The sequence below is a fragment of the Malaclemys terrapin genome, chromosome 19 (genome assembly GCF_027887155.1).
Source record: "Malaclemys terrapin pileata isolate rMalTer1 chromosome 19, rMalTer1.hap1, whole genome shotgun sequence".
In the NCBI taxonomy this organism is placed as follows: Eukaryota; Metazoa; Chordata; order Testudines; family Emydidae; genus Malaclemys; species Malaclemys terrapin.
In genome coordinates, this window is record NC_071523.1 from 19198226 (window position 1) to 19225183 (window position 26958).

Below are 26958 nucleotides of genomic sequence, written 5' to 3' on the forward strand. Positions count from 1 at the left end.
ACAATGGCACCACAAAGTACTAAGTAGCTACAGATTGGTTACAGTGTTATTGGGTTTTTTTGTTTATCAAAGAAAAGTTCATGGACAGCTTTTATGCAGGATTGTAATTGCTTCAGCAGGGTAGGAGCCTCCGATGTTGCTGCGGAACAATTGTGCAGCCTTCATGTTCTCGTTTTTGCACCTCCTTTTTGGTTAACATCAAATATAAAGAAAATAACACATTTCAGCTTCATGATTGGTGAGCAGCACGTTATTACTGTGAGATGGCCGTATCATTTGCAAAGCTCTTTAAACAGAGGTCTTTGTTCTTGGTTTTGGTCAACTAAGTTGATTGGGAGGGAAATCTACAAATATTCTTTTATTCTTTTCTCCAGTGCCAACCAAGTTCACAAACTCATCTATTTCACACCTTCTAAAAAGCACGAGAATCATCTGCAAAGCAGCTGCCTTACTCATTTCTGGCAAGAAAGGTTACAAGGACTGTGCTTCCCCATACATTTGTGGCACCTTTGATGGGGGGGTGCTTCCTGTGTAAATGAAACTTCGGTTCTGATATGCTCAAAGCAATATCAACCCTGGGGGAGGGTACTGCTTTTCTTTTTCGTTTTCTAAACCTCTCTGCTCACAAGGCATAAGGTCATGGCCAAGGCTGCAGTAATGTGCAAGCTCTTGGTTTATAACATTGTGCGATTTAATGGTAGTATGTGAAAAAATGTATGCTGTTAGATTGTTTCTAACCTGCTTGAACACAATAGCACATGCTGACATGAGATTGCAAATCAAAGGTAAGAACGGATTGTATTCTTTTTGCACTGGAGATAGTTCAGTGTTATATGTCTCATCACAGGTAGACGCTGTACATGAATTCTCCTTTTTTTAAAAAAAAATGGTGAATTTAGAGCTGGTGAAACTTAGGTCCAAAGTTCATCCACCAAGCAAGTACAACATGAACAGTTTCTAGTGTGAGCTTTACAGACACAATGATCCTGCCAAAGTGTCTCAAACCATGACCTCGGGATAGTGTGGCAGGGAGTTCACTATTCATGACTCATTCCATTTTTTGCCCTCTCTGCTGAGTCTCAAAAAGGGTCCAAATGCGATGGCTGATTTTGTGACTAGACTACAGCTCCCTTCACGATTGCCAAAAAATAGTAACAGAGTTTAGTCATTTCTAACCTGAATCCCATTTGAACTAGTAATAGGCATCAAATCCCCATTACCAATGACTTTAGCTCTATTGTGGCCCTGTATGTGTGTTTCTTGGGATGAGAGCAGACGTACAGGTGAATTTCAACAGAGCGAGACCTAGAAAATGCGTCTCACTGGGATGAATGCAACTAGCGCTAATAACATATGAACTAATGTGTCATTCTGCAAAATGACTTTTCCTTAATCTGGAGAGATTTTTGAATTGGATCATATTACAATCATATTTCTCAGAACTTTTCCTGGCAGTAATTGTCCTAATGCTTGATTTTTGGCATTATGGATAAACCACAAAGTTTTTAGTGGGGAAAGTTGCCCAGGTACCCATACAAAAAAGGAGGAGAAGAGTGTAACAATCAGCTCTAAGTACATTCTCATCTTATTTTAATTTAAATTCCTATGCATCAAAATGATAAAACACCACAGCTCTGATGTTCCAAACCTCAAATGTCTGAAACTCCCTGTTAGTTGAAGCAGAGTCATATCTCTCAACATCTATTAATTGAATTGAAAATGCCCTTTATTTCTAAAACCTTAGTTATCTGAATTCATTCAACATTCCCCATGTCATCTGGCTAACTGAAGTTATAATTTCTTTGGTGTATTATTAATGATCAAGTAGAATCTGAGCATTTTTTTAGTTTGGTTTAGGGGGGAAGGAGGAGGGTTCCAAGAAATTATCAGCTAGAAGCCAATATTCTTCCACAGAAAAGGCTTGTAAGAGACCTTAAGACAATGTTATTTCATATGGCACTTCTCATGCTTGAGCCTTCAATTGACTTTACAAAAGCTGTAAAAAGGATGGTATTTTTAAATTAGTATTAGCAGTGGGAATGGGCATTTGAAGTTTCTGCTACTATTCTGGCAAGAGTGTGAAATGTGGCAAATGGTTTTGGCACTCAGGACTTTCAATGAATCATTCTGAAGAGGCCTACAAGTTCATGGTGCTTCACAACTCCATTCCCGAAGCTTTGAAAAGAGAGAGAGAGAGGTAGTAATAAGTGATTTAAAACAAGCAGCAGTAACTCCTCTGGATGTTGGTCTAGAGCAATACACAAAATCTTTTAATGGAAGTTGATTAGAGATTTAAAAAAAAAAAAAAAAAGCTACAGTTTCTCCATAGCGGTGGACCCGTTTGAGTATCGTGCTGGGAACCTGCTGATTCCATGGCTTGATTTCAGCAGAAAGACGTGCATTCTGATGTTATCACCACTGTTTGTTTGTAACACAGTAGCATCAAAAGGCATCACCTGCGGTCAGCATCCCCTGGTGGTGGGCGCTGTCAGAGACGGTCACTGAGCTTGCAATTTAGGCACGTCAGACAAAGGGTGGGAGAAAGGGAGCATTGTGATCGCCATTTTACAGATGGGGGACCGAGGCACAATGAGGTGAAGTGATTTGCCCAAGGTCACACAGGCGATGTGGGGCAGACTAGGAATTGAACTCACACCAGCCAAGTCCCATTCCAGTGCCTTGCCCACAAGAACATCTTTCCTCTCTCTTGTTTACTCTTTTCAGGGTCTGTTCAGCACATAGAAATGCAAAAGACAACAAGAACTGAAGCCTACAAATGCCCATTCTCCCTGCAACTGCAGGAAATCAAGAATGTAGAATATACCTTTCTGATCTTGAGGAATGATCTCTGTTCATTTCTTCAGAGGAAGCCAACAATACCCAGAATAATCCCTGCATGGCAGTTTCTTGGGACTTTGGCACCCGTTGTGTTTAGCATCCAGAAAGGAGTTCCCTGGACCAGAAGTCAGAAAACACTGACTTGTTGCATCACCTTGAGCAAGTCTCTTAAGCTGTGTCTCTTCAGTTTACCCATCTGTCATATGGAAACAATGATTTGGCTAGTTGACGTGGTTTCATTAGAAAGAGACGGTTCAGTGCTATATCGCCCTTTTTAAATGATAGCAAGCCAGTCCTACCCAAATCATGCCATCTTCAATCCTTTCGAACAGCATTAGAAAAACACTTGTGCTGTTCTGCATGCTTCTGTTTCCCGCACACCTCCCCAACACCCCCAGTCAGACTGGAATTAGATTGCATGAAAGTCTAAATCTCAATGTACCTACAAATATTCGGCAACTTTTGTTTACCATGTCAAGCACTTCTGTTTTAAGTACATGCCTCTTTTTCCATCCACAAGGCTCCAGACATTGATGAACGATTAATATTAAAATATAGCAGACTATTGCTTTTGTGGTGTTCTGGTTTTTGATAAAGCAAAATGCACTTTGAAAAAAAGATATGTTCTGAGCTCTTTCTTGGGAAGAAAGTTTCAAAGTTTGGGGTGTGTGTGTTGTAAAGAATCAGACAATCCCATTTCTGACTTGTGTGTACAACATCTGTGATCTGATTCGAACATTATTTTTTACAGCCTACTGTTTAATTTAAATCAGTGTGGTATGAATTACGTTACTGGTGGAACACGAGCTTTTGTTGAGATAAATGCTTGCCATCAGCTTGAAACTCTTCTTTTGTTTTGACATTTTTACTTTCTGGTTTTCTGCACGATGATTAGCTGTTGCTGTGAAAGTTTAGCCTTTCCCTCTCAAGGAGAGTGAGGTTGTGGGGGAGGAGGCAGGGAGAGAGAGAGAGAAAGAGAGGCGAAAAGATTACATGCATCAGCAGTAATTAGCATGAGTGGCACCTCTTTTGACATACTGTATTATTTAGAGTTGGCTTCTGTGTAATGAACCTGCACCTTTAAAGCAAGAAAATAAGCAGGGATCTTTTTACGGGAGAAGAAAAGCAGAACAGTTGTTGATTTTTATCATAAGGTTTGAATTTCTCATCCTTATCCCTTTGCACAGAGGTTGCCCTGTTACGTAGATCAAGTATGAGTTCTGTTAAACCTTCTAGTACATGCTGGGTCTGGTTGCTTTCTAGAGACGGAAGATGCTTACATGGAAATCCTGTTTAGTGAGCTCTGGAGACAAGTATGCTATATTATTATTGCTGCTGTTGCTCTCTCTGGTGAGATTTTGTATTTACAGTCAGGTCTAATGTACACTCAGCTGGAATCAATCTGCTGTGCTTGAAAGACACGTCCATGTAATAGAATAATTTTTTATAAGGACACTGCAATTTCTCAGGCTCTTTATCCCCACCCAAAGCCAGCTTATACATTGGAAATATTCACTGGCAGTTCTCTGTTGGTACATAACAGAACAGCAATTAATAATGGGCAGACCTTCAAAAGGCTAGAAGGTTTGATTCAGATAGGAGACAAGAAATTCAAAGGCCTTTCCAAAGTTTGTCTGAGCTTATCCAGACTCTCTTGGTCTAGAAATTGAGCATGACATTTTGAAAGAACAGGCTGTTTTCATGGGATTTCTAGTAGTCTTTGGGCTTGGTTTTGTGGGGTGGGGCTTGGAGGAGAGGGTGTCTTGTCCTTGCCCTATGAAAAAATAAATGAAATAAATCACCAGTACAGTCTTTCTTGCAGGACACTGGTATTTCTGCTTCCACGCCTTGCTGAAACCAGATAATGTAGAGGCAAATATTATCTAGAAATAGAAACATAACCTGACAAAACATTTTCATTTCAGCTATGAGTTTGGTTGGAGTGAAAGGTCAAGACCAATTTCTTTTTTTATCTAAATTTGTTTATTTCCCATCCCTTGTAGCTGTTTGTTGTCATCGCTAGACCTGTTAATGGGAATAAAGCTGCCACCATAAGACACAAACCCTAACTGGATTGGCTCATGGGTGCATTTTTTCAACCCAGTCTCAATAGTTGCCATTAACATACTTGTTTCCAAGGAAAGACATCTTGCAAGGGTTTCTTTTTGCTTCGCATATTCTGAGCTTTCCAAGCTATTGGAGATGCTATTTTTTGGCATAAATAATAGTAATTTTTAGTTATGCAGTATCTCCCACAATCTAAAGATCTGAAATGTGTTACAAATCTTAATGAATTTAAGCCCCATGATGTGCCTAAGAATAGTAGTTACCCCGATTTACAAATGCGGAAATTCAGGCACAGAGAGATTAATGAAATCATTAATGGAATCTGATATTGCAATCATTTAATCAAATACATAACTTGCCTCACATTAGTGGTCCCTTTGAAATAAATTAGACTACTCACATGAGTAAAGTTATGTATGGGCATAAATATTTGCTGGATGAGAGCCTAAGCAACTTGTCCAAGGTCATGTGAGAAGTCTGTGGCAGATCCATCAACTGAATAAAGGTCCTGGCTCCTGAAGAAATCACCCTTCCTCCAGTCCAGGGGTAGGCAACCTATGGCACACGTGCCGAAGGCGGCATGCGAGCTGATTTTCAATGGCACTCACACTGCCCGGGTCCTGGCCACCAGTCCGGGGGGCTCTGCATTTTAATTTAATTTTAAATGAAGCTTCTTAAACATTTTAAAAACCTTATTTACTTTGCATACAACAATAGTTTAGTTATATATTATAGACTTATTGAAAGAGACCTTCTAAAAACATTAAAGTGTATTACTGGCACGCGAAACCTTAAATTAGACTGAATAAATGAAGACTCGGCACACCACTTCTGAAAGGTTGTCGACCCCTGCTCCAGTCCTTGTTATCTTTATCACATGGCACTCATGTTCTGGATGGGGAGGCGCCTCTCAGTCATGTAGGCGGGGCTTAAATTTGGGCCAGACATTGTACTTTATGCTTTATAAAGTAGTTCTGTGTCAGTATCCCTCAAAGTTCTTCCTGTGACTCCAAGCTAGTGGGGAGCCAGTGAACAGGGCTGGTTCTGTTGCATCTCCCGTTGATTTTTCAGTACTATGACCTGTTTTTGTCTGACACATTTCTTATTAACTCATTGTCAGATCACCAGGAAGCCTGGTTAATTGCAGGCAGAGCGCTGAATTTATGAGTTCATCCAGGCTTCGTGTCTACACATTGACAGAGGTGTTTCTCTGGGCAGTTTTTTTCCCTCTTCATTTTGTTGCAAGAATGGACTTTCTGTTTCAGTTACTTTTAAAAGTCATAAATTGTAGCCATTTTTTCCTTATTTTAAAAAAAACACAACAAAACCTTATGGCAACAGTTTATTGCTCTAAATCTGCTTGTGGGTCATTAAAGAAAAAAACCTCCCTGACTCCTGCCAAATAAAATTCGTACATCAGCCAAACTGTCAAAGGCAGATCCTGCAACTATGGGATGAGAAGGTTTATTGCACTCTCAGCTTCTGGGGAGTAGTGTTATAGCAACAGGACGCTGGGTCATTGATGGCAAACTCATGGGCGCTTCATTTCTTCATGCACACTGGGAATCCATTAGGCGAACTGACGACAGATCCGCAAGCATTCCAGTCCATATGGCACACCTCTGCTAAAGCCAAATGTTGGACTCTGCCCATTAAACTGTGAAAGAAACAACCCAATGGAGAGCCCACAAATTAGAGAAGCAGGAAACCTCAAATGATGTGCAAAAAAAAATTGTAAACGTTTAAGAGAATTTTTCCATAACTTTAGCTTCATAACTCAGCATTTCTGATGTTAATAAATTACAAGCCGGAGTCTTTGCAAGATCAATGAGCCCTTTGGATTCAGATCCTGAACGCTGTTCAACAGAAAGCAGAGGAAGTTGCAAAGTGAGCCCTGGAACATGACAACAATTTCCTTTTCGCTAAATAAAAATGCGTCTGGTCAGAACTTTACACCTGGCTCCAAAATTCATCTCTCTGTAATGGGCCTTTCCAAAACCCCTGATACAAACACACCTGAACTCAGGAGCATTGGAGGATTGTTTTAACTGAAGAGACTAAAGAGGGGAGAGAGAGGAAAGCTGGAGGCAGAGAAACTGAGATCAAGCCATGGCCCTGGCAGCGTGGACAGAGAGGAAGGGGTGGATTATAGCAGAAGACGTGACATAATTTGGATGTGAAGAGAGAAAGAAATGAAGGAGTGTTGCTTAACCCTAGGTTTGGTGATAGAATGATGAAGAGGATAGTGGAGCTGTCAAATGTGCTAGAGAAATGGGTGAGAGAAGTTATGAAAAAAAGGTAAATTCAATTTTTGCCTTGTTGTGTCTAAGAAAGCAGTGGAGAAATCCATGACAATAACATGGATAGACAAGAAGAAATGGGAAGTTGATCAGAGAAAGAGATTGCAGAGGGATCATACGTATTTTTATTTATTCTGATTAATATTATAATATGGCCCAAAGGCCTTAATCTGGATCAAAGCCTTTTTGTGCTAAGTGACCTACAGCACATACAAAGTCATGGTCCCTGCTTTGAAGAGCTTATGCTCTAATTTAAGAGAGAGGTAGATCTGGATATAGTCAAGACACATGTTCCTCTTTCCCTATGAACTCTGCTTTGTGGGCAGTGGTATACTGTTTTGGACAGTAAGATATGCAAGGAAGAATGCAGTTAATGTAGTCCTGACACTGAGTGAAATATCCATAAATTATCTCTCTTGACCTTTTGTGAAAGATTTGTCAATTTCTAGTCACAGGTGATTTTTACAGAGAGTGCTGATTAATTCAGTTAACCATGGGCCAAATTCCCTCTCAAGCACACCTGTGCAACTTCACTGGCATAAAAGTGGTTGTTAGAGTGTAAAACAAAAGGCAGAATTTGGTCTGTTAGATTTAAACTCAGTTATTTCAGATTCACTTGGTAAGTACAAACGCGACTTTTACATTTTTCTGTATCATTCCGTTTGCTGCTGCTGAATATACAATACAAGACACCTAAGGCTGGACCATCAAGCAAACCTGAGCCTGCTCAGAAAAAAAGGGACCTCTTGGGGCACTCGTGCTTTGTAAATTTGTGAAGCGTTTGCCAACATCGATAAGTAAAAGCCCATGCCATTTAGAGAGGAAGGGTGGTCTTGTGGTTAAAGAGAGAGCTGAATTCAATTCCTGGCTCTCCCACAGACTCCCTGTGGCTTAATCTCTGTGTGCCACAATTCTACATCTTTAAAATACAGATAGGAATACTTCAACCTTCCCACGCTTTGTCTGTCTTTTCTATTTCGATTGTGAGTTCTCTGGGGCATGGACTGTCTCTCACTATGTGTCTGTACAATGCCTAGCACAAAGTGGCCTTGATCTTGGTTGGGAGCTCCAGATGCTACTGTAATACAATTCATAATAATTTAACATGACACACAGATAGAATTGCCGCCTAGTCCATCCAAAATCACTAGTCACTTTTAAAAATGTTGGGCAATGTCTTTAACTGATTTGGAAACAGTTGATGCTACAAATTAGCAAGCACTAAGTTTATGATTGTCTTTCAACATAAATGGATAGAAAACTAGGTGTGCTTTAGGGGGTATTTTAAACATCTCTCTCTACATGTGTGTTCAGCACAAAAAAACCAGGACACCGCTCAGGTAGTGGGGGACTACTTGCCAATTTTTTTCTTATAGAGCATCAAAAAAGGATGTGGGTGTTTATAAATGGTATCTTTTGAGGTGTTAGCCACAGTGTACTGGATTTAGTTAAGAATGCGTACACCATGAAGTTGGCTGTGAAGTACAGTACTTTATTTCAATAAGTAGTTGGTTCTGCCTATCTTTCTGTGACGTCAGAACATCACCCTTTATAGGCAATTCACAGCATGGGGCATTTGAAGCTTGTCAGACAAATACAGAAGCATTGAAATATTTACATCAAAAAGTCAACATTTGCCAATAAATGGTATCTGAGATATTGCAGTTATTTCTCTCCCATATATGGGGGAAACTGTATGGTAAGTTTTGGCAAATACTGATATCTTAATATAGAAACTAGTGTTTAAATGTCAGATTTTCACAACCAGCCTCGTGTGCATGTGTGTGTTGTTCTGCTGTGTCATTTTTGCATCCCCACTAAATTGCAGGCAAGTATGGTAATTACACAACTAACTACCTCTTTATGCCTTCAGATCAGGTAGTTAAACCTATAACCACTAACATTTTCACCTCCTATTAATTGTAGGCACAGAAAAAAGTCCTAATGCAATTATTTACTAGAGAAAAGTTGCTCCTTGAAAAAACTGGAGGCCACATTGACTCTAAATACAATTAATTGGGTTAGCTGTTTTAAAACAAATTAGTTAATTATTATCCATGCCTGTTAAATTTGCTTTGTACCCAACCCTTATGAACTCTTCCTGTTCTAAACAACTATGAGGGGCAATATCCCACCACAGCAAAGGAACAAAATTCAGACTCAGCTTTCTCTGTTGCACCAAAATGTAGCACACATGAAATGTAGCACTCTTAAATGAGTCCAGGCTGCTACCATATCTAGAGCCAAACTAAAGGTGGTAGTGAAAGTCCTACCTCTGAATATGGAAGGTATTCTGGAGTACATTTAGCTCCTTAATGCTCCTTATTTATATTATGGCAATGTGTACAGGCCCCAACTAGGATCAAGGCTTTATTGGGTAAGGCACTGGACACACCCAAAGTAAGAGATTCAGATCACACAGGAAGACAATGACAGAGCCAGAAATTGATCCTGGATCTACAGAATCCCAGTCCAGTCCCTTAGTCACAGGTGATTCTTCCTAATGCAGTCTGGGGGTTTGTCTACACCATGCATTAGTTCATACTAGAGATGTATAAATTCTGTTGTGCAGTAACTGGCCCATGTGGACCCTGCTGGCACACGTTAAAAGTTCCCTAGTGCATGTTCCTGTAGTCCCATTTTGAACAGCCCTACATTAATGTGCACTAGGGAACTTTTAGTGCATGCCAGCAGGCTCCACCCAGGCCACCGAGTGCACAACACGTTAGCATGCACTAGAATTCACATCCCTCTAGCGTGGACTAATGCCCCACGTAGGCAAGCCTTGAGTGTGCTGATAGAGTCTCCATTAAAGAGAAGTGCTAACAATAATTTTCCTTCTTTTCAGCTGTGTTTGCTGTATGTTCATAAACTGGATTCATTTCTTACAAAACTGTCCCAGCACGAGGGTGGCCACACAGGCATTCCCAGAATACTAGAAGTCCTGGTACTTCCAGGAAGAGTGAGGGCCTGCCCCCACCAGTGTGAGCCATGTCAGTGGGGGCAGAGAAGTACACTTTTCAAAATGGCATCTCCCATCTCATACCGGACAAAAGCTTGTCCAGTTTTGTCTCAGTACCGGCCGCGGGACAAAAGCAAAAGCTTAGAAAAGCAAAACTCTCCAGCTTAAAACAGGACGAATGGCCTGCCTACCAACCCCGTGCACAGGCCCTGTATCTGCCAACTATCTCACCCTGCAACAGGAAGCTGTTTTTATTTTCAGTGCCCTGATCAAAACCAGAGAAACACACGTTGTGATACAGTCAGGGCCGGCTCCAGCATTTCTGCCACCCCAAGCAAAAAAAAAAAAAAAGCCGCGATCGGCGGCGGCAGTTCAGCGGCAGGTCCTTCGCTCCTCGAGGGAGTGAGGGACCTGCCGCCCCCAAATTTCCGCAGGTGCCGCCCCTCTCCCTTGGCCGCCCCAAGCACCTGCTTGTTAAGCTGGTGCCTGGAGCCGGCCCTGGATACAGTAAAGTATTGGACAGAACATAGTTCGGTGGTGTTGCTGGGTCGCTGTTCATATCAGCTCAGTTTATTTACAGGTTGGAGGAGTGTGTGAAAAACGAGGGTTTCAGTTCTCAGAGTTTCGCATAAATATTTTTTCCGGTTTTGGTTCATGAGATTTCACGCCCCCAGAGTTTCAATTTGGGCTTGAAAGCTCAAACCAGTGAGCTTCACGTGATTTTTAGCCAGGCTAGGCTTCATTCTGAAACACAAGGTCTCAATGGTTCATGAGTTGTGAGTCTTTCAGCAAATTTGAGCTGAGTTCTGGGTTCGACCAGCACTCGCTGAAGTGTCTATCCCCAGCCCTCAGAGAGTGCAAAAAGAAAGCTTATATTTTAGATCATGCTGGTAGTCCTGGACATTGCTATCTTGTTTGACGGTATCTCTTCAGCGTTTGACCTCATTTAGATTGTCACTACTATAATGTACATTCCACCTTGACACTGTCGTGAAGACTGGGGGATGCTGCCGGATGCTACTTGATAAGCTAATTAAAAGCTTCTGCACCGTGTTTAATTCAGCAGCTGAACATCAAACATACATCATGATTTTGTTACCCAGAGTATTTTTATTATTGCAGTTAGGACAAGTCGGGTCCATGGTGACAAATGCACTCCTTTCCCAGGAGAACTGCCTCCTTTTTAAAAAACTTTCCAAACTTTTTCTGTTTGAGTTATATCCTCATTTCATCTCTTATCTTTTAATATAAATCTTTTGTCTATGGAAGTTTCAGATTACTCATTACTTTGATATATAAGCATTAATCTAACCAGTCATGGCACTTTCTGGTAGGCTCAGGGTTAATTATCATTTTTTGACAGTTAGTTTCAGACTTTCACTGTGGAAACATTGTATGTGGCTGGACCAGAATCTGTGAATATTCTTCTGTGAGGCAGACCCTGCCAAAGTAGTTCACACCTTTGTAACCTCAAGGCTAGTTTATTTCAGTTCATTCTATTTAGCGCAACACTTGAAGTCCATCCAGATGCTTCAGCTAGTGCAAAATGCAGCAGCTCATCTCTTGAAGGTGCCATGCTGGTCTGAATGTTTGAAACCCCAGTGCTTCTCGCTCTGAACTGTTTGCCTCTCTATGGTTACAATCTGTAAGGTCCTTTATGGTCTAGGACCCAGTTAAATTGGAGATCTCAGTTTCTGTATCCTGTTGTAGGAAATTAGATTATCTAGAGCCTGCGAGGATGTGTGTACTTTTTCTTTACAATTATTTCAGGAAGCCGGGCTGGAGTGGAGTTTCCGAGGGGAGGCTGTACAGTGATCCAGAGAGAGAGTAGCTACAGGGATGATCGTGTGTTCCTTATTACAAGCAGGGATGGTAGCACCACACTATTATTAAGCTTGCCTGATATTTCCCATTATTGGGACCCTTTTTTTAGTTGCTTATAACTACAACCATTTGGGCTGAAATTTTTCATACTGGGTGACTGACTCAGGCTGAATGTTTTTTGAAAATTTCAGCCTCAGACAGGTCAGCCATTTCCAAGAAGGAGGCCAGAGAAGAAAAATATGTTGTTTTGCCTGTGTTTAAAAAAAAAAAAAATTGTTGACCTTTCCTAAAGCTCTAACATCCTCGGCTTTGAAGCAGAAACTTGAAATTTGGTAAGAGAGTGGTGGTCTTTGTGTCAGGGATGTGCTTTTTACATTTTGCATGAAAATCTGCCACCCCGGCTGCTGATCACATTGGGTGAGTGAGCCAGAACATGCTGGAGGGGAGAGGGGGCTCTGGCTCGCTCAGCCCCTGTCCCCAGCAGCCAAACCCAGGCAGGGAGCAGGCGGCTGCTGCCTCCCAGCCAGGCTGTCTCAAGCAGAAGTGGCTCCATCCCACTCCCTGCCTGGCTGCTGGGGAGAGCGGCTGAACGCACCAGCAGGAGGTGCAGGGAGAGATGGACCGACCCCTCCTACCCTACCCCACACACACAAGTAACATGAGGCGGGGAGAGTGCAGCAGCCCCCGGTGGGGGGTGGGGGTGGGCAGAGGACACATGGGACAATCATGTCTCCTCCCCTTTAGATTGTGGGCCCCCTACCCCCAAGTATGGGGAGGCACCAGTTGTGTAGGGCTGAGTAGGACTTTCCTTGCAATTACTGCTCTGGACTGCTGCAGGCCAGAGTTGGGGCCACAACCAGGCACCAAAACTGAGAGCAAGAAGTTTGTCTCTCCTGTGCTGTCAATGACCTGGACCTAGGCAGCATGGAGGAGGAAGCTACCTGATTTCAACACAGAGGGGACAAAAGCTAGACCTGCAGGAGTTGGGGGAGTCATTTGGGACTATGAACAGGGAGGTGGAGGAAGACTGGGAACTGGAGTTGTGAAGGAGTCTGGGACTGGCTTGGAAAGGAGACTGGGAATAGGAACTAGTGGGGAAGGGTGACAGAGATTGGTGGGAGGGGAGATAGTTCTGATTTGTTTTTGCAGGACTGAATGTCTGTTTTTATTTACAGTAGCAAGTACTGTGTTCTTTTTTGAACTTAATAATAGAAACAGATAACGTGGAGATGGAGCCAGATAAGTACCTAGATAGTTAATAGAAAGCAGTTTAGAAAAGGTGGCCAGTTTAGTTGTAATAGATATATGGATACTGGAACTCTATTTTCCCTGCTCATTATGGATGTGATCATGTGCCCCTTGACTCAATGGAGGTTCTTGACTGGGACTTAAGCAGCTTTGTAATTCAGTTGATGTTATTCTGTTTGTATAGGTCTGTCGCATCTTACGTGCATTAAACATGCGCGATTTCAGCTTTACACGGTCGGCAAAAACAAAAAAAAGAAAAATAACAATTTTAATACTATACTTGTAGTGTGGGCGATTCCGCCCGCCATTCATCTCAATGTAATTTTGACTATACGCGGTTTTCGCTTTACGCGCTAACCGCGGAACAGAACCCCCGTGTAAGATGAGACTCACCTGTATATCTCTATTAGTCATGTAGACTAACAAGCTGTTTCTCTAGCTTTACTTCTTGTTTTGGGGCCCTGCAATGCAAATAATTATAAAAGTACATTTCTCACTCGAGATGAAATGATAAATATGGACATCAACAAGTGAAAAATATTCTTCCACCTCCTCTTCTTCTTCAGATCGCTGATGACCTGGGAAATGAGAAATTCTGTGCTGATGCTAATCAGACTGGAGCTGGAAATTGGCTGAAATACATCCGAGTGGCCTGTTCCTGTGATGAACAAAATCTAGCTGTATGTCCCGTTAATGACCAGGTATGCTTCTGCTCAGTTGAGCCATCACAATGTGCTTTTTTATAGCTTTGGCAATTATCAGGTTGCTACAGTCAACTGATCACTTGAACAAATACAGGTTTGCTTTGTATTTAGGGGAAAAGCAAAACATCATCATGTGAAAATTCAGAGGATATATTTACTAGGTTCAGTTGAGATAATAGCCCTTAAATCGGTATGCTTTTCTGAACGTCTCTGGTCTGGGAATCAAACTTGAACAAGACGAATTTAGGCTTTCTCCTGAGGTTTGTAGTGTTTCTGGAGTTAGGGCCATACGACAGGAACAGACTTTCACCTGCTATTTTTTCTCCACTCTCTTTGAATTTTAAGGTAATATGTGACTCACAACCCTGGGTTTAGCAGGCCAATGCTCAAGTGGTTCACATTTTATTTTAGGTGAATTAGCTCTCCACTCCCTACATATACTTAGGCATGGAAAGATTAGATCTTCATCAGTAAATATCAGTAAACGTCAATTTCACTGCACACACACAAACCAACAAAAAATAAATTTCCATCTATAATAATTGAAATTTACAGACAGGCACAGTCAGAAAAATGCTGCTTGAGAACTTATTAGAGTCAGAATCCAGCAATTTGGACTTTTGAATTAGGCTTGTTACAAATAGACTAGCAATTTAAGCATAAAAACAAGTATGATCTGTTTTGTTTTGACATGTGATGATGTTTTAACAGTTTATAAAGCTTTAACTTTTTGAATCTTAATGTCCACTGTCATGAAATACTAATTTTTCTGTCCACACACACAATTTTACACAGCTCTGAAAATTTCAATTGATAAAAATCTAAAAAGTCCAAACATTGATATTTTTTTCTGTATCAGCTGCTTATTCTCTTGCCCTACACCCACTCCCTGCTGACCACACACAAACAGGGCCGGCGCAACCCATTAGGCGACCTAGGCGGTTGCCTAGGGCACTACAATTTGGGGGGCGGCGACCGCGGCCGTATTTCGGCGGCGGGACCTTCCGCCGCCTCTGTGGGGGGCGGCATTTCAGGGCGGGACCTTCCGCCGCCTAGAGCAGCAGAAAAGCTGGCAGCGCTCCTGAACATAAACACACACTAGCCATAATATTCTGTTTGTGACATCACACTTGGTTATTGTGGAGATAATGATGGAATCACAGAGAAAGTATTATGGCTCTGCATGAGGAATAAGCAGCATGAGCGGATAAACTGAAACAAAGTTCCTTTTTTAGTGCACATGCAGATATTCATACCAGTAAAATCTGAAAGAAGCAAATAATCAGATACCCAGGCAGTGTGTCTGTCTGTCTGACAGGATACAGACACAGAACTGCTCCTAAATGGTGAGCCTGGTTCTCCTCTGTCCTGTATTTTGTGTGTTTTTTTATACCTGTGCAAAGTGGGTGTACAAATGCACCCTTCTTTTTTGGTAACATTTTACACAGTCATAAAGATCGCACAAGGTGCAAGGCAGTGGAGAATCAGGCCCTAAGTGTGTTTTTTCCCAACAAAATGTTTTTGCACATTGTGTCAGCTCCTTAGGGAATTAAGGCTGCTGTCTGGTTGAAAAGGTGGTTTGAGTAACTCAGGTTGCTTTATGCCACATCACAAGCAAATAATATCCGAGAGGAATCAATTTGTAAGAGTTTTTAAGGGGGCTTGTTTGTTCCTGAAGTGACTGTCTCTGGTAGCAGATTGCTATTACACTGGGACTTGAACAGAATTTATTCAATTTAAAAGTTTGTCCATAAGGTTGCACAATGTAGGACAACATGGAGATGATGGGGAAATAGGCTGGAGCCATTTCGTTTTCAAGACGTCATGTTTCCAGTTTCAATGGCTGCAGTTTTCTTTTGTTTATTTTTATCCTTCTCTTGCACCATTCAGACTTGTAGAGTGTTGGTAATAGAGCCCTCACGGGGATGTTATCTCTTCTTTGTGTGAGATTCAAGAAAATGACACACGTTTCTCTTTCCACTTTTTCTGCAAATGCTGCAAGAGGAACCTAATTACAATCAGCAGATTATCTCCAGGTTTTTTTGGAATCCAAGACAGAGGCTTATATACTCCAATCCAGAGTCACGATAATTTGTAGAACACCAGCACTTTGGCTGAATCCAAGTGGCTGAGTGGGATGTCCGTTCAGCAGCTTTGATCTTTTTCAGGACACAAGCATTGTCAGCAAGCTGAAACCTGAATTCTCTTGATTAAAAAATAAATGAATGAATGGAGATCAATGCTGGTAGTTCATCGCAGTTCGAACAGTAGAAAGTGCATGCTGTACACTGACAGTGATGGATAGGAAGTCTGCTCCCAAGCTGTGAACTAAGTTTTTGTCTGTATTTAAATGGGGGGGGGGAATGGTTTTGGGGACTGTTGAGAGAGGAATAGAAACCTAATAGGCATGGTGTGGAGATTTCTGTGGCACGCTCTCCTTGAGAAGGAGATGTTACAAGGAATTAATATGATTTTTATAATGATATTCCCAAAAGCTCAGTCATCTTCCCTCCTAGACAGATGACAGTGTTGTGAGGATTAATTAGCTAGTTTTTGTAAAGCGCTTGGAAGATTAAAAAATTGAAATGGGTACACAAGGAACATTTAGATCTGGGGATTTAGAAGACCTCAAATTGAGTAAAGTTCAGGTCCAGAAAGTTGATTCAGGCCTATCTCAATGAGAAGTGCAGTACCAATATTATTACTACCTAGCATTGTCGATAGGCATTTGGAGGCTTAAAAGGATGAACCGTGAGGGAGAATATATTTCTAACATGCGTGTTACTAAGGAAGACATTACAAGAATCTCTTTAGTAGAAATGGAAGCCAAAATATTGCTCTGAGTGTGACATAGAGATGGGCACGCCCGTTCATATAAAATGAGAATTGACCTGAACTTTTCACACAACGCTTGACCCAGTTCAAAATCCAAACTTGGTGAAGTTTGAAATATTTCCATAAACATTTTCTCCTTCGTATTTTAACAGGCTCCTACAGAGCTTGACTTTGGAGATGAGTGGAAATGGGAAAGCCAAAATACTGCAATATTTGTAGCCTGATTCCTAGACCGACAGATTCTGGATGAGCTTTCGGATAAAAGCATCCAAACTTTGGTTGCTTATATAAAGTGAACTCCTGATTGCTGTGATGTCTATCCACCACTCATCACGGACCCTCTTGAAACAAGGACCCTTATAACCAAGAGCCTTACATTTACCATCAACTCCATGCCTCACATCAAAAGCTGCTCTATCCTCTATGCATTCTGTAGCACATGGAGCTGAATTCCATATCTCAGTTTCAGAGTGTGACAGGATAAATATCATAGGAGCCATTATGTTTCCCCTTACCTATAACCTAGACCTTTACAGTCCTTCATTCTGTGCAGATTATACAGGTCTCCAGGCAGGCTACAAATGGCCTGATTTCCTTTTAGTGCATCCCACAGATTATTTGAGCTCAGCCTGTTACACTAAGTCATATCTCTGGGACTCCCAATAGATTTAGCAGCTCCAGTGCAATTGGATACACAGTCTAATACCTTCTGGCACCACCTTATACCTTACTAGCCCTGTCTCCAGTTAGTTGTGTTCACTCCCTGCCTTAAGAAATTTAGTTTCACCCAACGGTCTATTCAAGCAACTCTACTTCTATAACCCCTGCTGTTGCCAAAAAGGTCCTTTACCAGGAATTTGAAAAAGCCATTTGCAGTTTTTGAATTAACCAGTGTAGCCACTGTAATAAATACAAACAACCCAGGGGAATCATTGGAGCAGGATAAGGACCTTCCAAGTTCGGGCTCCTTGTAAGGATATTTTAGACTAAATAAAAGAGAATAGAAATATGCCAATTTGATGTTAATGTACATTTTTTTTCTGTTTGAAATATTAACCTTTAGACTACTGGCCTTTTCTAAGCATGCCAGGTTAATGGTTTGATTGAGAGCAATGTGTATATATTTTGCCAACAGCTAGAGGGCTAAATGATTATTTGAATCCCATTTGATTTTAAGACCAATTAATTGCATTTCTTTTCCTTCATCTGGAGCTTCTTGGTTGTGCACAGTTTCAATGTACATAGCAGTCTGATTAGAAAGAACTTCTGTATTGCACTCACACCAGACCTGGTTTCTCTACCTTCTGTTACATTCTAGCCATTTCCTGTGTATTTGCTTTATTATAAATTCACTAAAACATACATCAAAAAAGATAGCAAAATGGTTATTCAAGAAGAGGGAAATAAAAAGGCCCCCAAATGTAACTAGATGGTAGGCATTTCAAAGTGTTTTCTCCCTCCAGCCTCTTTCCTGAAGCAATGAAGACTTTTAGGTCAAGCCAGCTGGTAGGAATAAAAAGGTCCAGTGTACAAAGTGCAGCAGACAATGGTGATTGATAACCAGAAGTCCCAGACACTTATGTGAAAAAATCCTAGGCATAACAACATCGAGGTCAGGATGTACTTTTTCTCAAGCTGCTCATTATGACAATCTGTGGGCAGCAATATGCCTTACAATATTTGGGATAATCAGCAGCTCATTGCAATCCTTGTAGGCTTTATTATCATTATTATTATCAATTTTAATATTTACATGGGGGAAATACCAGTAAGCGTGTCCATGCTGGATTAATATTATTACTTTCCCCCTTCTCGTTCTCCACACCATCTTAGAAACAAAATGCAAACACAATTTTCTTTTCTTGGAAAAATTCAAACTATTGCCATTATCTAAGTGTGACTCTGTTTTGCTAGTGGATAGTCTGGCCTGAAGAGTTTCAGTACATACAGATAGGTCTAGGATTTGCACCTGAAGTTGTTTTAATATTGGGGGAGGAGTGGAAACAGGAATATGAAATGAAGAAGTAACAGAAAAGAAAAAAATCACAAACCTACCTCTCAGGGCTGAAGTATCAATCTCCGTTAATGTGAAAATATCCAGAAGTCAATTCCTGCTCCCAGTGAATTGAACGGGAGTAGGGTCAAATCATTGCAACAAGCCAAAGTTGTCTTTTGGATGAGAAGAACATTTTATATTTTGAACTTCAGCCAATTTAAGGTTCCTAGTCACTGTACACTCACTAGACACCAAAATCCAGGTTTAGGAGCAAAATAATGAAAAGACACTCTAGACTTTCAAGTGCATTTTAAATTACATTGTGGCTAGTTAAAGCCTCTATAGTTAGACCCTCATTTATACTGATGGGGAAAATCATATTTCACTCTTCACTCTGCCTTTTTTTGCTGACACTTATTAGAATTCAGTGTAAATAAAATAATAATTAACATTCAGATAAGGTTTGATCTTGCAATGCTTATGCCCATGGGTAATTCTATGCATATGAGCAGCATTACTCATATGCATATATGTTTGTAGGGTTGGCGCCATAGTGGTTTACTGGCATTAATCCTCCCAGTTATCAGGTGTTATACATTTATCAGATTATCAGAGCTGAGGTCACACTTCTTTCTTATACACTATAAACTGTGAATAATTCTCTGGGGTCTGATTCTGCAAGGTGCTGAACACCATCAGTATCCATCTCATGAGAATTTACGCGGCTCAGAACTTCATAGGCTCAAGCCCTAAACCATCAAGCAGAATGTGACTTTTTGAAGTGAATGAACATTTTCAATTTCTGCCTAACAAACAAGTGAATGTTAATTCCTTGTGTACAGCATGGTGCACATTCTGTCTATAGACTGGAACTCAGGCTCGATGGAGAAAGGTTCGACCACACCCATTCAGTAGGCATGCAAAGATTAATCTTCTTTATTTAAACATGTAAAGAAAACAAAAGCTCTGTAATAAAAGATTACCCACAAAATAACTAAACATCATGGTGCTGATGAAAGCCAGGGCAAGCTTTTAATCAAAACCATTTGCTATCCAGACAAAAATAAGACATGTTTACATTGGGACGTGGTCCTTTTCACTCTTATTTGTGCACACATCGGACTGAGCTCTGATCTCCTCGACACCCATGTGAAGCAGGAACAGCTCCAATAATGCCAATAGAATTATTCTGGATTTACCGATGTGTGACTAAGAGCAGCGTGTGGATTGCCGAACATTTTCTTCACTTCTTCTAAAGTAAATTGTTGCTCTTCTTCAAAGACACTAGTTGTAACATTTTATCCTCCAGTTCCATTTTTAAACCAATTCTCCAAATATCAATTTTAGCATGAAGTTTTTGAAGCTAATTCTAACGGGGCCAATATACACCCAAGCAAAAGCAAAATACACCATCCCAATATGGGCAAAGTCCTGAAGTACTTACCCAATACTGACAGGCAAAAACACACTGGAGTGGTGTAGTTTACATACATCTGACTGCATCTTTAGATCAACAGCTCTTACAAATACTTTTAGTGTTGGTCACATAATTTCTAATATAACTAACTACTTTCAAGAGAGAGAAAAACTACAGCAGTAATTCTCCGTTTAAATTGTCTCAAACTGTGTACATCACTTCTGTTTCACGCTGATGCAATTAGTGGGTGCACTTTTTGATCTTTGGCTGAACACTGCAGCTGTTTTCTCAGTTCTGTGATGTGTGCCTTTCTTAAAAGTAGAAAAATGCCACCACGCTGAAGCTTAAGTAAATAGCAGCCATCACTCATGCAACAGGTAAACAATGCTGTTTCTAATGAAAGATATTTGAATAATGAGGTAGTACTCAGGCGTACTTTGTTCACTCCACATGTTTCATCTTTGTCTATTGCATGGATATTGAAAATAGTTAGACAATTACCACATTGTTTTTAAATGTCTGTCTGTTTCACGAAGACTCTTTTCATAGAAAAGATGTGCAGTCTTTGACTACACTGTGATGTAGTGTTAATGAGATGGGACTTAGAATTCTGCGTAATCAGTAATTGTACTAAGTGGTTTTTAATATGCTGCAAAATGTTGTATGCTATTCAGAGCTAGGTTCCTCCTGGATATCCCCAACACCAGGCTATCATCCTTAGAAACAGCTCGAGAAACAGTTTTTAAGAGGAAAAAATAAAAGGACCTCATAAAAGTGCCTGATCCAAAAGCCCATTGAAGTCACTGGGAGTCTTTCCTTTGGGCTGTGGTTCGGGCCCCGTAAAACATAATTTGTCTCTTTTTTATTAATAATCCATGTCTAGGCAGTGAGAAATCCTTAGGAAAATCAAGAACTGCAAACAGGAGTGTAACATTTTCAAGTCTCTGGAAGAGCATTGCACTAAAACTATATTTTTGTATCTTCTCAGGCTAAATATCATTAGCTGACCATTAATATTTGTTTGGTGTTTAAAATTTTAATGGTGACATCTTCTGATGTAAGAAAAATGAAAAAGAAAATTAATAGGACTTTGATGAAAGTAGAGAATATCAATTATTTCAAAAATATGATCTTTGTATGTACTATTTAATCTGATACTTTTCAGTTAATGGCAAACAAAGGGGAAAGGGTTTTAAACACAGCAGTAGTTTTAATTAATTCAGAATTTCAGTAGCACAATTGCAAGATGAAGTTAATTATTAGAATGAAGAGTATGATAAAATGAATGTGACTCCTGCAGATTCTAACCTTTTTCAGAGTAATTAATCTATCTTGTATTTTTACATTTCTTGATTGTTACTGTTTACCTCAGCTGCTTTTTGTTTTTGAAAACATATGGAAGGGGGCAAACATGATGATAATGATGTATTAAATCAGATTTAATGTGAGCCATTGATTATTACAGTTTTGAAGATACGGGGTGAAATCTGGGCCCCAATGAAAGAAACGAGTGTGTAAGTATTGACTTCACTGTGGCCCGGATTTCACTCATGATTTCAGAACATCTGCTGTTTATATCTATGTAAAAACGGAGTGTTTGTAGACTAGATATTCCTGAAGATTTTGCTTTATTTTGTCAGTATTGGGTTGGTTTTGGATTATTGGCTCAGAGAGGTGTACTCATAAGTAGATATCTTGGGTTTCAGAATTTTTCTTGGTTCACTGACATAGATGTGAGTAAGTGGCACTAAATTATCAATTTTGTACCTACTGGGACTAACCCAAGGTCTTTCCTCTGATAATTCTTACTCTGGCAAAACTCCCATTGAGCTCATTGGGAGTCTTGCCTGAATAATTACTGGTCTGAAAACTGAGCAAGATATTCAGTATTTGGCTCATCGTCTCTGTGGCATGAGACAGGAAAGAAATAAGCATGATGTGAAAATGAAGAAAAGCCTTTTTTGAAAAAAGTAACACTCCATATCAACTGTAGTTTTTCTTTGAAGCCTACCCAGAATGCAAATAATTGTGGTTTGTATCTAATGATTAAGCATATTTTCCCGGGGATATGTTCACCTCTCAACATTATATATTTCGAAAAAATAAGAATGTGTTTCACGGCTATAGAGCCTTTAGTTCAAGGATCTCAGAGCACTTTAAAGCGAGAGGCCCTGATCCTGCAAGTAACTCTGCATAGACTGACCCCCTGAGCACATGCACCGTCCCATTGACTTGGAGGATCAGAGCTATTGTAGATCCGGGAAGCAGTTAGTCACAATCCAAACAGTGAAATTTTGTTGAGAAGTTTGCAATGATTCAAAACAAGCTAAATTTGGAAAATGCATGAACGGAATACGAGTCAATTTCAGACGGATTTTATATTTCCCCGTTGCTATTTGATATCATGTCCATGTTACTGATAAAAATTCCAAGTTAAGCAACAGAACTTAAAACAGTTTTTGTGTTAGAACTCATTGGTCTGCTATGAATGTGATATTAATTCTTGAATTAATCTCTGGCTGAAGTTATCAGACTTTTAAAATAAAGGAGCACAAATAGAGACAATTGGGGAAATCAAATAAATTGTCTTAAATGTGCTTAGCAATAATGGAAATTGTTCTTTATTTTTGCCTGCCCTGATTTATTCTGTATTAGTTGATCTTCATAATCAGGATTTTTCTTGCAATTCAAATAACAATTTTTTGAATCTCAGGCCTTTTAATGAAGAAAGAGCTGTGAAAATAAAATCCTCCGCCTGACTGCTGGCTGTATAACCCAAACTTCCTTTTCCTTTGATTTGCAGCAATGTTGTAGTCTCTATTACATGCATAATGTAGGGAGGGTCTCCAGAGAGCACAGTCCTCACTGATAAGATTAGGGGGAGTGTCTCAGACTTGAGTTTAGATAATCGAGAAAGGATCACTAAAGAAATCCCTCTGCAAGAGAGATGCACAGAATGATGATGCGGTAGTCAGGATGGTCCTTCAGTGCATGAGCTGTCATAAGGCCTGAAATACCAGCTGCCTCTCTTTTAAGTATAGAGGATGGCTTTTGTCACCAGCTCCACGGATACTGGGGTACCTTATTGGAAAGCTTTAAACTTAACTCAAGTCTCTGAATTGACGCACCTTACTCAGAGAAAACAGGTCAGACATTTAATTTCTTATTTCTTCTTTAACTTCTTGCCTATACTGGACTCCTTTTTCTTTTCATGTTATTGTTCGCACTTTTGTTTTCATTCAGTTCCTTGTTTTGATATGCTTAGTGTCTTGAAACTGATCGTAATGTTTAAGTCAAACAGTATTTAGGTCTTTTATTTCCAAGTTTGGTTGAGGGTAGATTTTGCATGCATATTTGGTCTGCCTAGTCCTAAATTGGTAGAAGGAGGTTTGGACGAGATGGCCTTAAAACAACTGGTAAATGAAAAGCAGTGAGAGTTGCAGTGAAGGCAAGGGGTGAAGAGAGAGTGCCTGTAGCTTTTGGTATTTATTTACAAGCTATTAGTTTAGTTGGTAAAGACTGCCCCCTAATGGAACAACTCGGAAGGCATAATAATGCACCCCCCCACAACTAAACTACTAGGTGTGTTGTTTGAAGAAAATCAGTGCTGTTAAAGTCACTAAAAATAAGAAAAGTAATTGTCTTCTCTTTCTCACTTATGTTTAGACCAGCCAGATATATTTTCCAACAAAGACCTATATAATGTTAATTGAATAATCAAAATGTATTGAATCAAAGCTATATCCCTGAATACTACTTATTACAGCAGATAATGTGTGAGGATATCTTACTGAATAGTAATGATTAGTTTCAGAGTAACAGCCGTGTTAGTCTGTATCCGCAAAAAGAAGAACAGGAGTACTTGTGGCACCTTAGAGACTAACAAATTTATTAGAGCATAAGCTTTCGTGGACTACAGCCCACTATGCATCTGAAGAAGTGGGCTGTAGTCCACGAAAGCTTATGCTCTAATAAATTTGTTAGTCTCTAAGGTGCCACAAGTACTCCTGTTCTTCTTTTTGAGTAATGATTAGGGCTGACAAGTGATTAAAAAACATAACCGTGATTAATCACGCGATTAAAAAAATTAATCGTGATTAATTGCGCTGTTAAACAATAATAGAGTACCATTTATTTAAATATTTTGGGATGTTTTCTACATTTTCAAATATATTGATTTCGGCTACAACACAGAATACAAAGTGTACAGTGCTCACTTATATTATTATTTTTATTTCAAATATTTGCACTGTAAAAAAACAAAAGAAATTGTATTTTTCGATTCACCTCATACAAATATTATCGTGCAATCTCTTTATCATGAAAGGTGAACTTACAAATGTAGAATTATGTACAAAAAATAACTGCATTCAAAAATAAAACAATGTGAAACTTAAGAGCCTACAAGTCCACTCAGTCCTACTTCAGACATACTATTTCTTTTATCATTTTTTACAGAGCAAATATTTGTAATAAAAAATAATATAAAGTGAGCACTGTACACTTTGTATTCTGTGTTGTAATAGAAATCAATGTATTTGAAAATGTAGAAAAACACCTGAAAAAATTAAATAAATTTCAATTGGTATTCTATTGTTTAACAGTGTGATTAATCGCGATTAATTTTTTTGAGTTAATCACATGAGTTAACTGCGATTAATGGACAGCCCTAGTAATGATAAATTAAAACTTATGTACTTAGTAAATACATTTTTACAGTTTGTTCTCTTTCTTTAACAGGATAAAAAATATGAATCATAGTGTAAGTTGATCTGTGATGCTGACACATTGGGCCCATTCTTTCCTCAGACAAAACTGTTTTTTTTGCTTCAGGAGAACGAGGTCCTGAATGTGTAATGTAACATTTCTGTTAGTCTCTAAGGTGCCACAGGACCCTCTGTTGCTTTTTAATGTAACATGGTTATATTTCAACGCAGTTCTTAGATTGTATCAAATTAAAATAACAAGCAAACAGAAAAGAGGAACAACAGACAAGAGATAAGCAAGATATTATTTCCCCCTAAACGTAATTACTCCCAGGATCACACCCCTGCATAAACTCCTAAACTATATATGTTATTAATAAATAACCTAGTACTTGAGATACTTTACTGGCATATGGTAAACTACCAGTCTGTTTCAGAGGGGTAGCCGTGTTAGTCTGTATCAGTAAAACCAATGGGGAGTCCTTGTGGCACCTTAGAGACTAACAAATTTATTTGGGCATAAGCTTTCGTGGGCTAGAACCCATTTCATCAGATGCATGGGAATGGGCCACATCCACCCTAATTTAATTGGCCTCATTAGCACTGACCCCCCCACTTGGTAAGGCAACTCCCATCTTTTCATGTGCTGTATATTTATACCTGCTTACTGTATTTTCCACTGCATGCATCTGATGAAGTGGGTTCTAGCCCACGAAAGCTTATGCCCAAATAAATCTGTTAGTCTCTAAGGTGCCACAAGGATGCCTCGTTGGTTTTACCATGTCTGTGTTCATCTGTAATGTGGAATATTAATTAATTTATGTACCTGAGATTTTTTGATCTCACTAAGGATTCATTCTGGGAAAAAAGCTCAGATGAGTAACCGTATTCAACTTTACCCCACTGACTCAGTGAGACTCCTTCTGGGAGTAAAAATAGAAATGTATGTAAGTTTTGTCATGATCAGATCCTGAAACAATGAAGGCCCAACTCACATGCGGTACTAAGCTCTCATTGACTTCAGCCGGAGTTGCAGATGCTCAGAACTTCTGGGAATTTGGCCAGTCTTGTGTATCGCAGTGTCTGTATGGAGAAATGAAAGAGACTTTGTGAATAAATATTCATCCCAGGGATATTGATCAGTATACACCATTAGACTTATAGGAATTCTGTATGTTCGTTTCCTACTGAAACGGTGGATTGACAGAGATTGAGTTATTGTTACTAAATCAGTGAACTATGACAGTGCTGAATAAAATCTAGCTTATACTCAGAAAAGGAAATTGCATGGGAGGTGGGGGAAGGAGACTTATCATTGATTAACTTGAAAAAAGAAAATTCTTATGAGCCTCTTATGTAAAACATCATGGTATTTATTCACCCTTACTAAAAGGATTGCCCAGTGCTAACAAAACCTTGCAATTGACTTTTAAGGTTAATAGCTAATATCCATTGAATCCTCAGAGTATTGCTATTAGAATAGGGCAAAGTCCAGCAAACTTTTTGGAAAATTGGAAACCTTCTTGGCCACGCATCCAAGGTTGAGAACTTCTTGAACCTTTTCTCCTGGCATATTCCCTTTCTACTTTGCCAGGGACACCAGCTCAACCCTCACCATTAGTTTCCTTCTAACATTCCCTTTTCTGTGCTTTATTCTTTGCTGCTTCTTTCGTTAGGTGACCCCCCAATCTTAGGTGACCTCCCTCTGTCAACTTGCTCCTAAAAACTCTTTCCTGTGTTGACCATAAGAAGTGTGTGTGTGTGTGTGTGTGTGTGTTTGTAAAATACAATTAATAAATTAAAATAAATAAATGTAATGGAACCTCAGGCGCACATACCAAAAGTAACGATGTGATCTTATTACTGTAACCTTCGCCCGTCCTCACCTCGTTGTTTGTTACTCTGTTATTGTGTGACATCAAATGAAACTGACGGGAATCTGCATGGGTGAAGGGGTCTGCCCAGATGTAATAATTTGCAGAAGAAGGGCCATAGACTGTCAGCTTATTGGGATCATGTTTTTCATGTCCTGTAAAGGCTCTAACGCACTTTTGGATAGTG

The 26958-nt window shown here is 39.8% G+C and overlaps 1 protein-coding gene across 5 annotated transcripts in view; it reads left to right on the top strand.

The window, feature by feature from the left end:
- PRDM16 (PR/SET domain 16) overlaps positions 1 to 26958 on the top strand; it is a 432507-nt gene that overhangs the window by 351813 nt on the left and 53736 nt on the right. For all 5 annotated transcript variants that reach the window (XM_054009215.1, XM_054009214.1, XM_054009211.1 and 2 more), the window contains one exon: positions 13806 to 13940. In XM_054009215.1, the coding sequence (XP_053865190.1) occupies positions 13806 to 13940 (135 nt within the window). The remainder of the gene's footprint in view (positions 1 to 13805; positions 13941 to 26958) is intronic.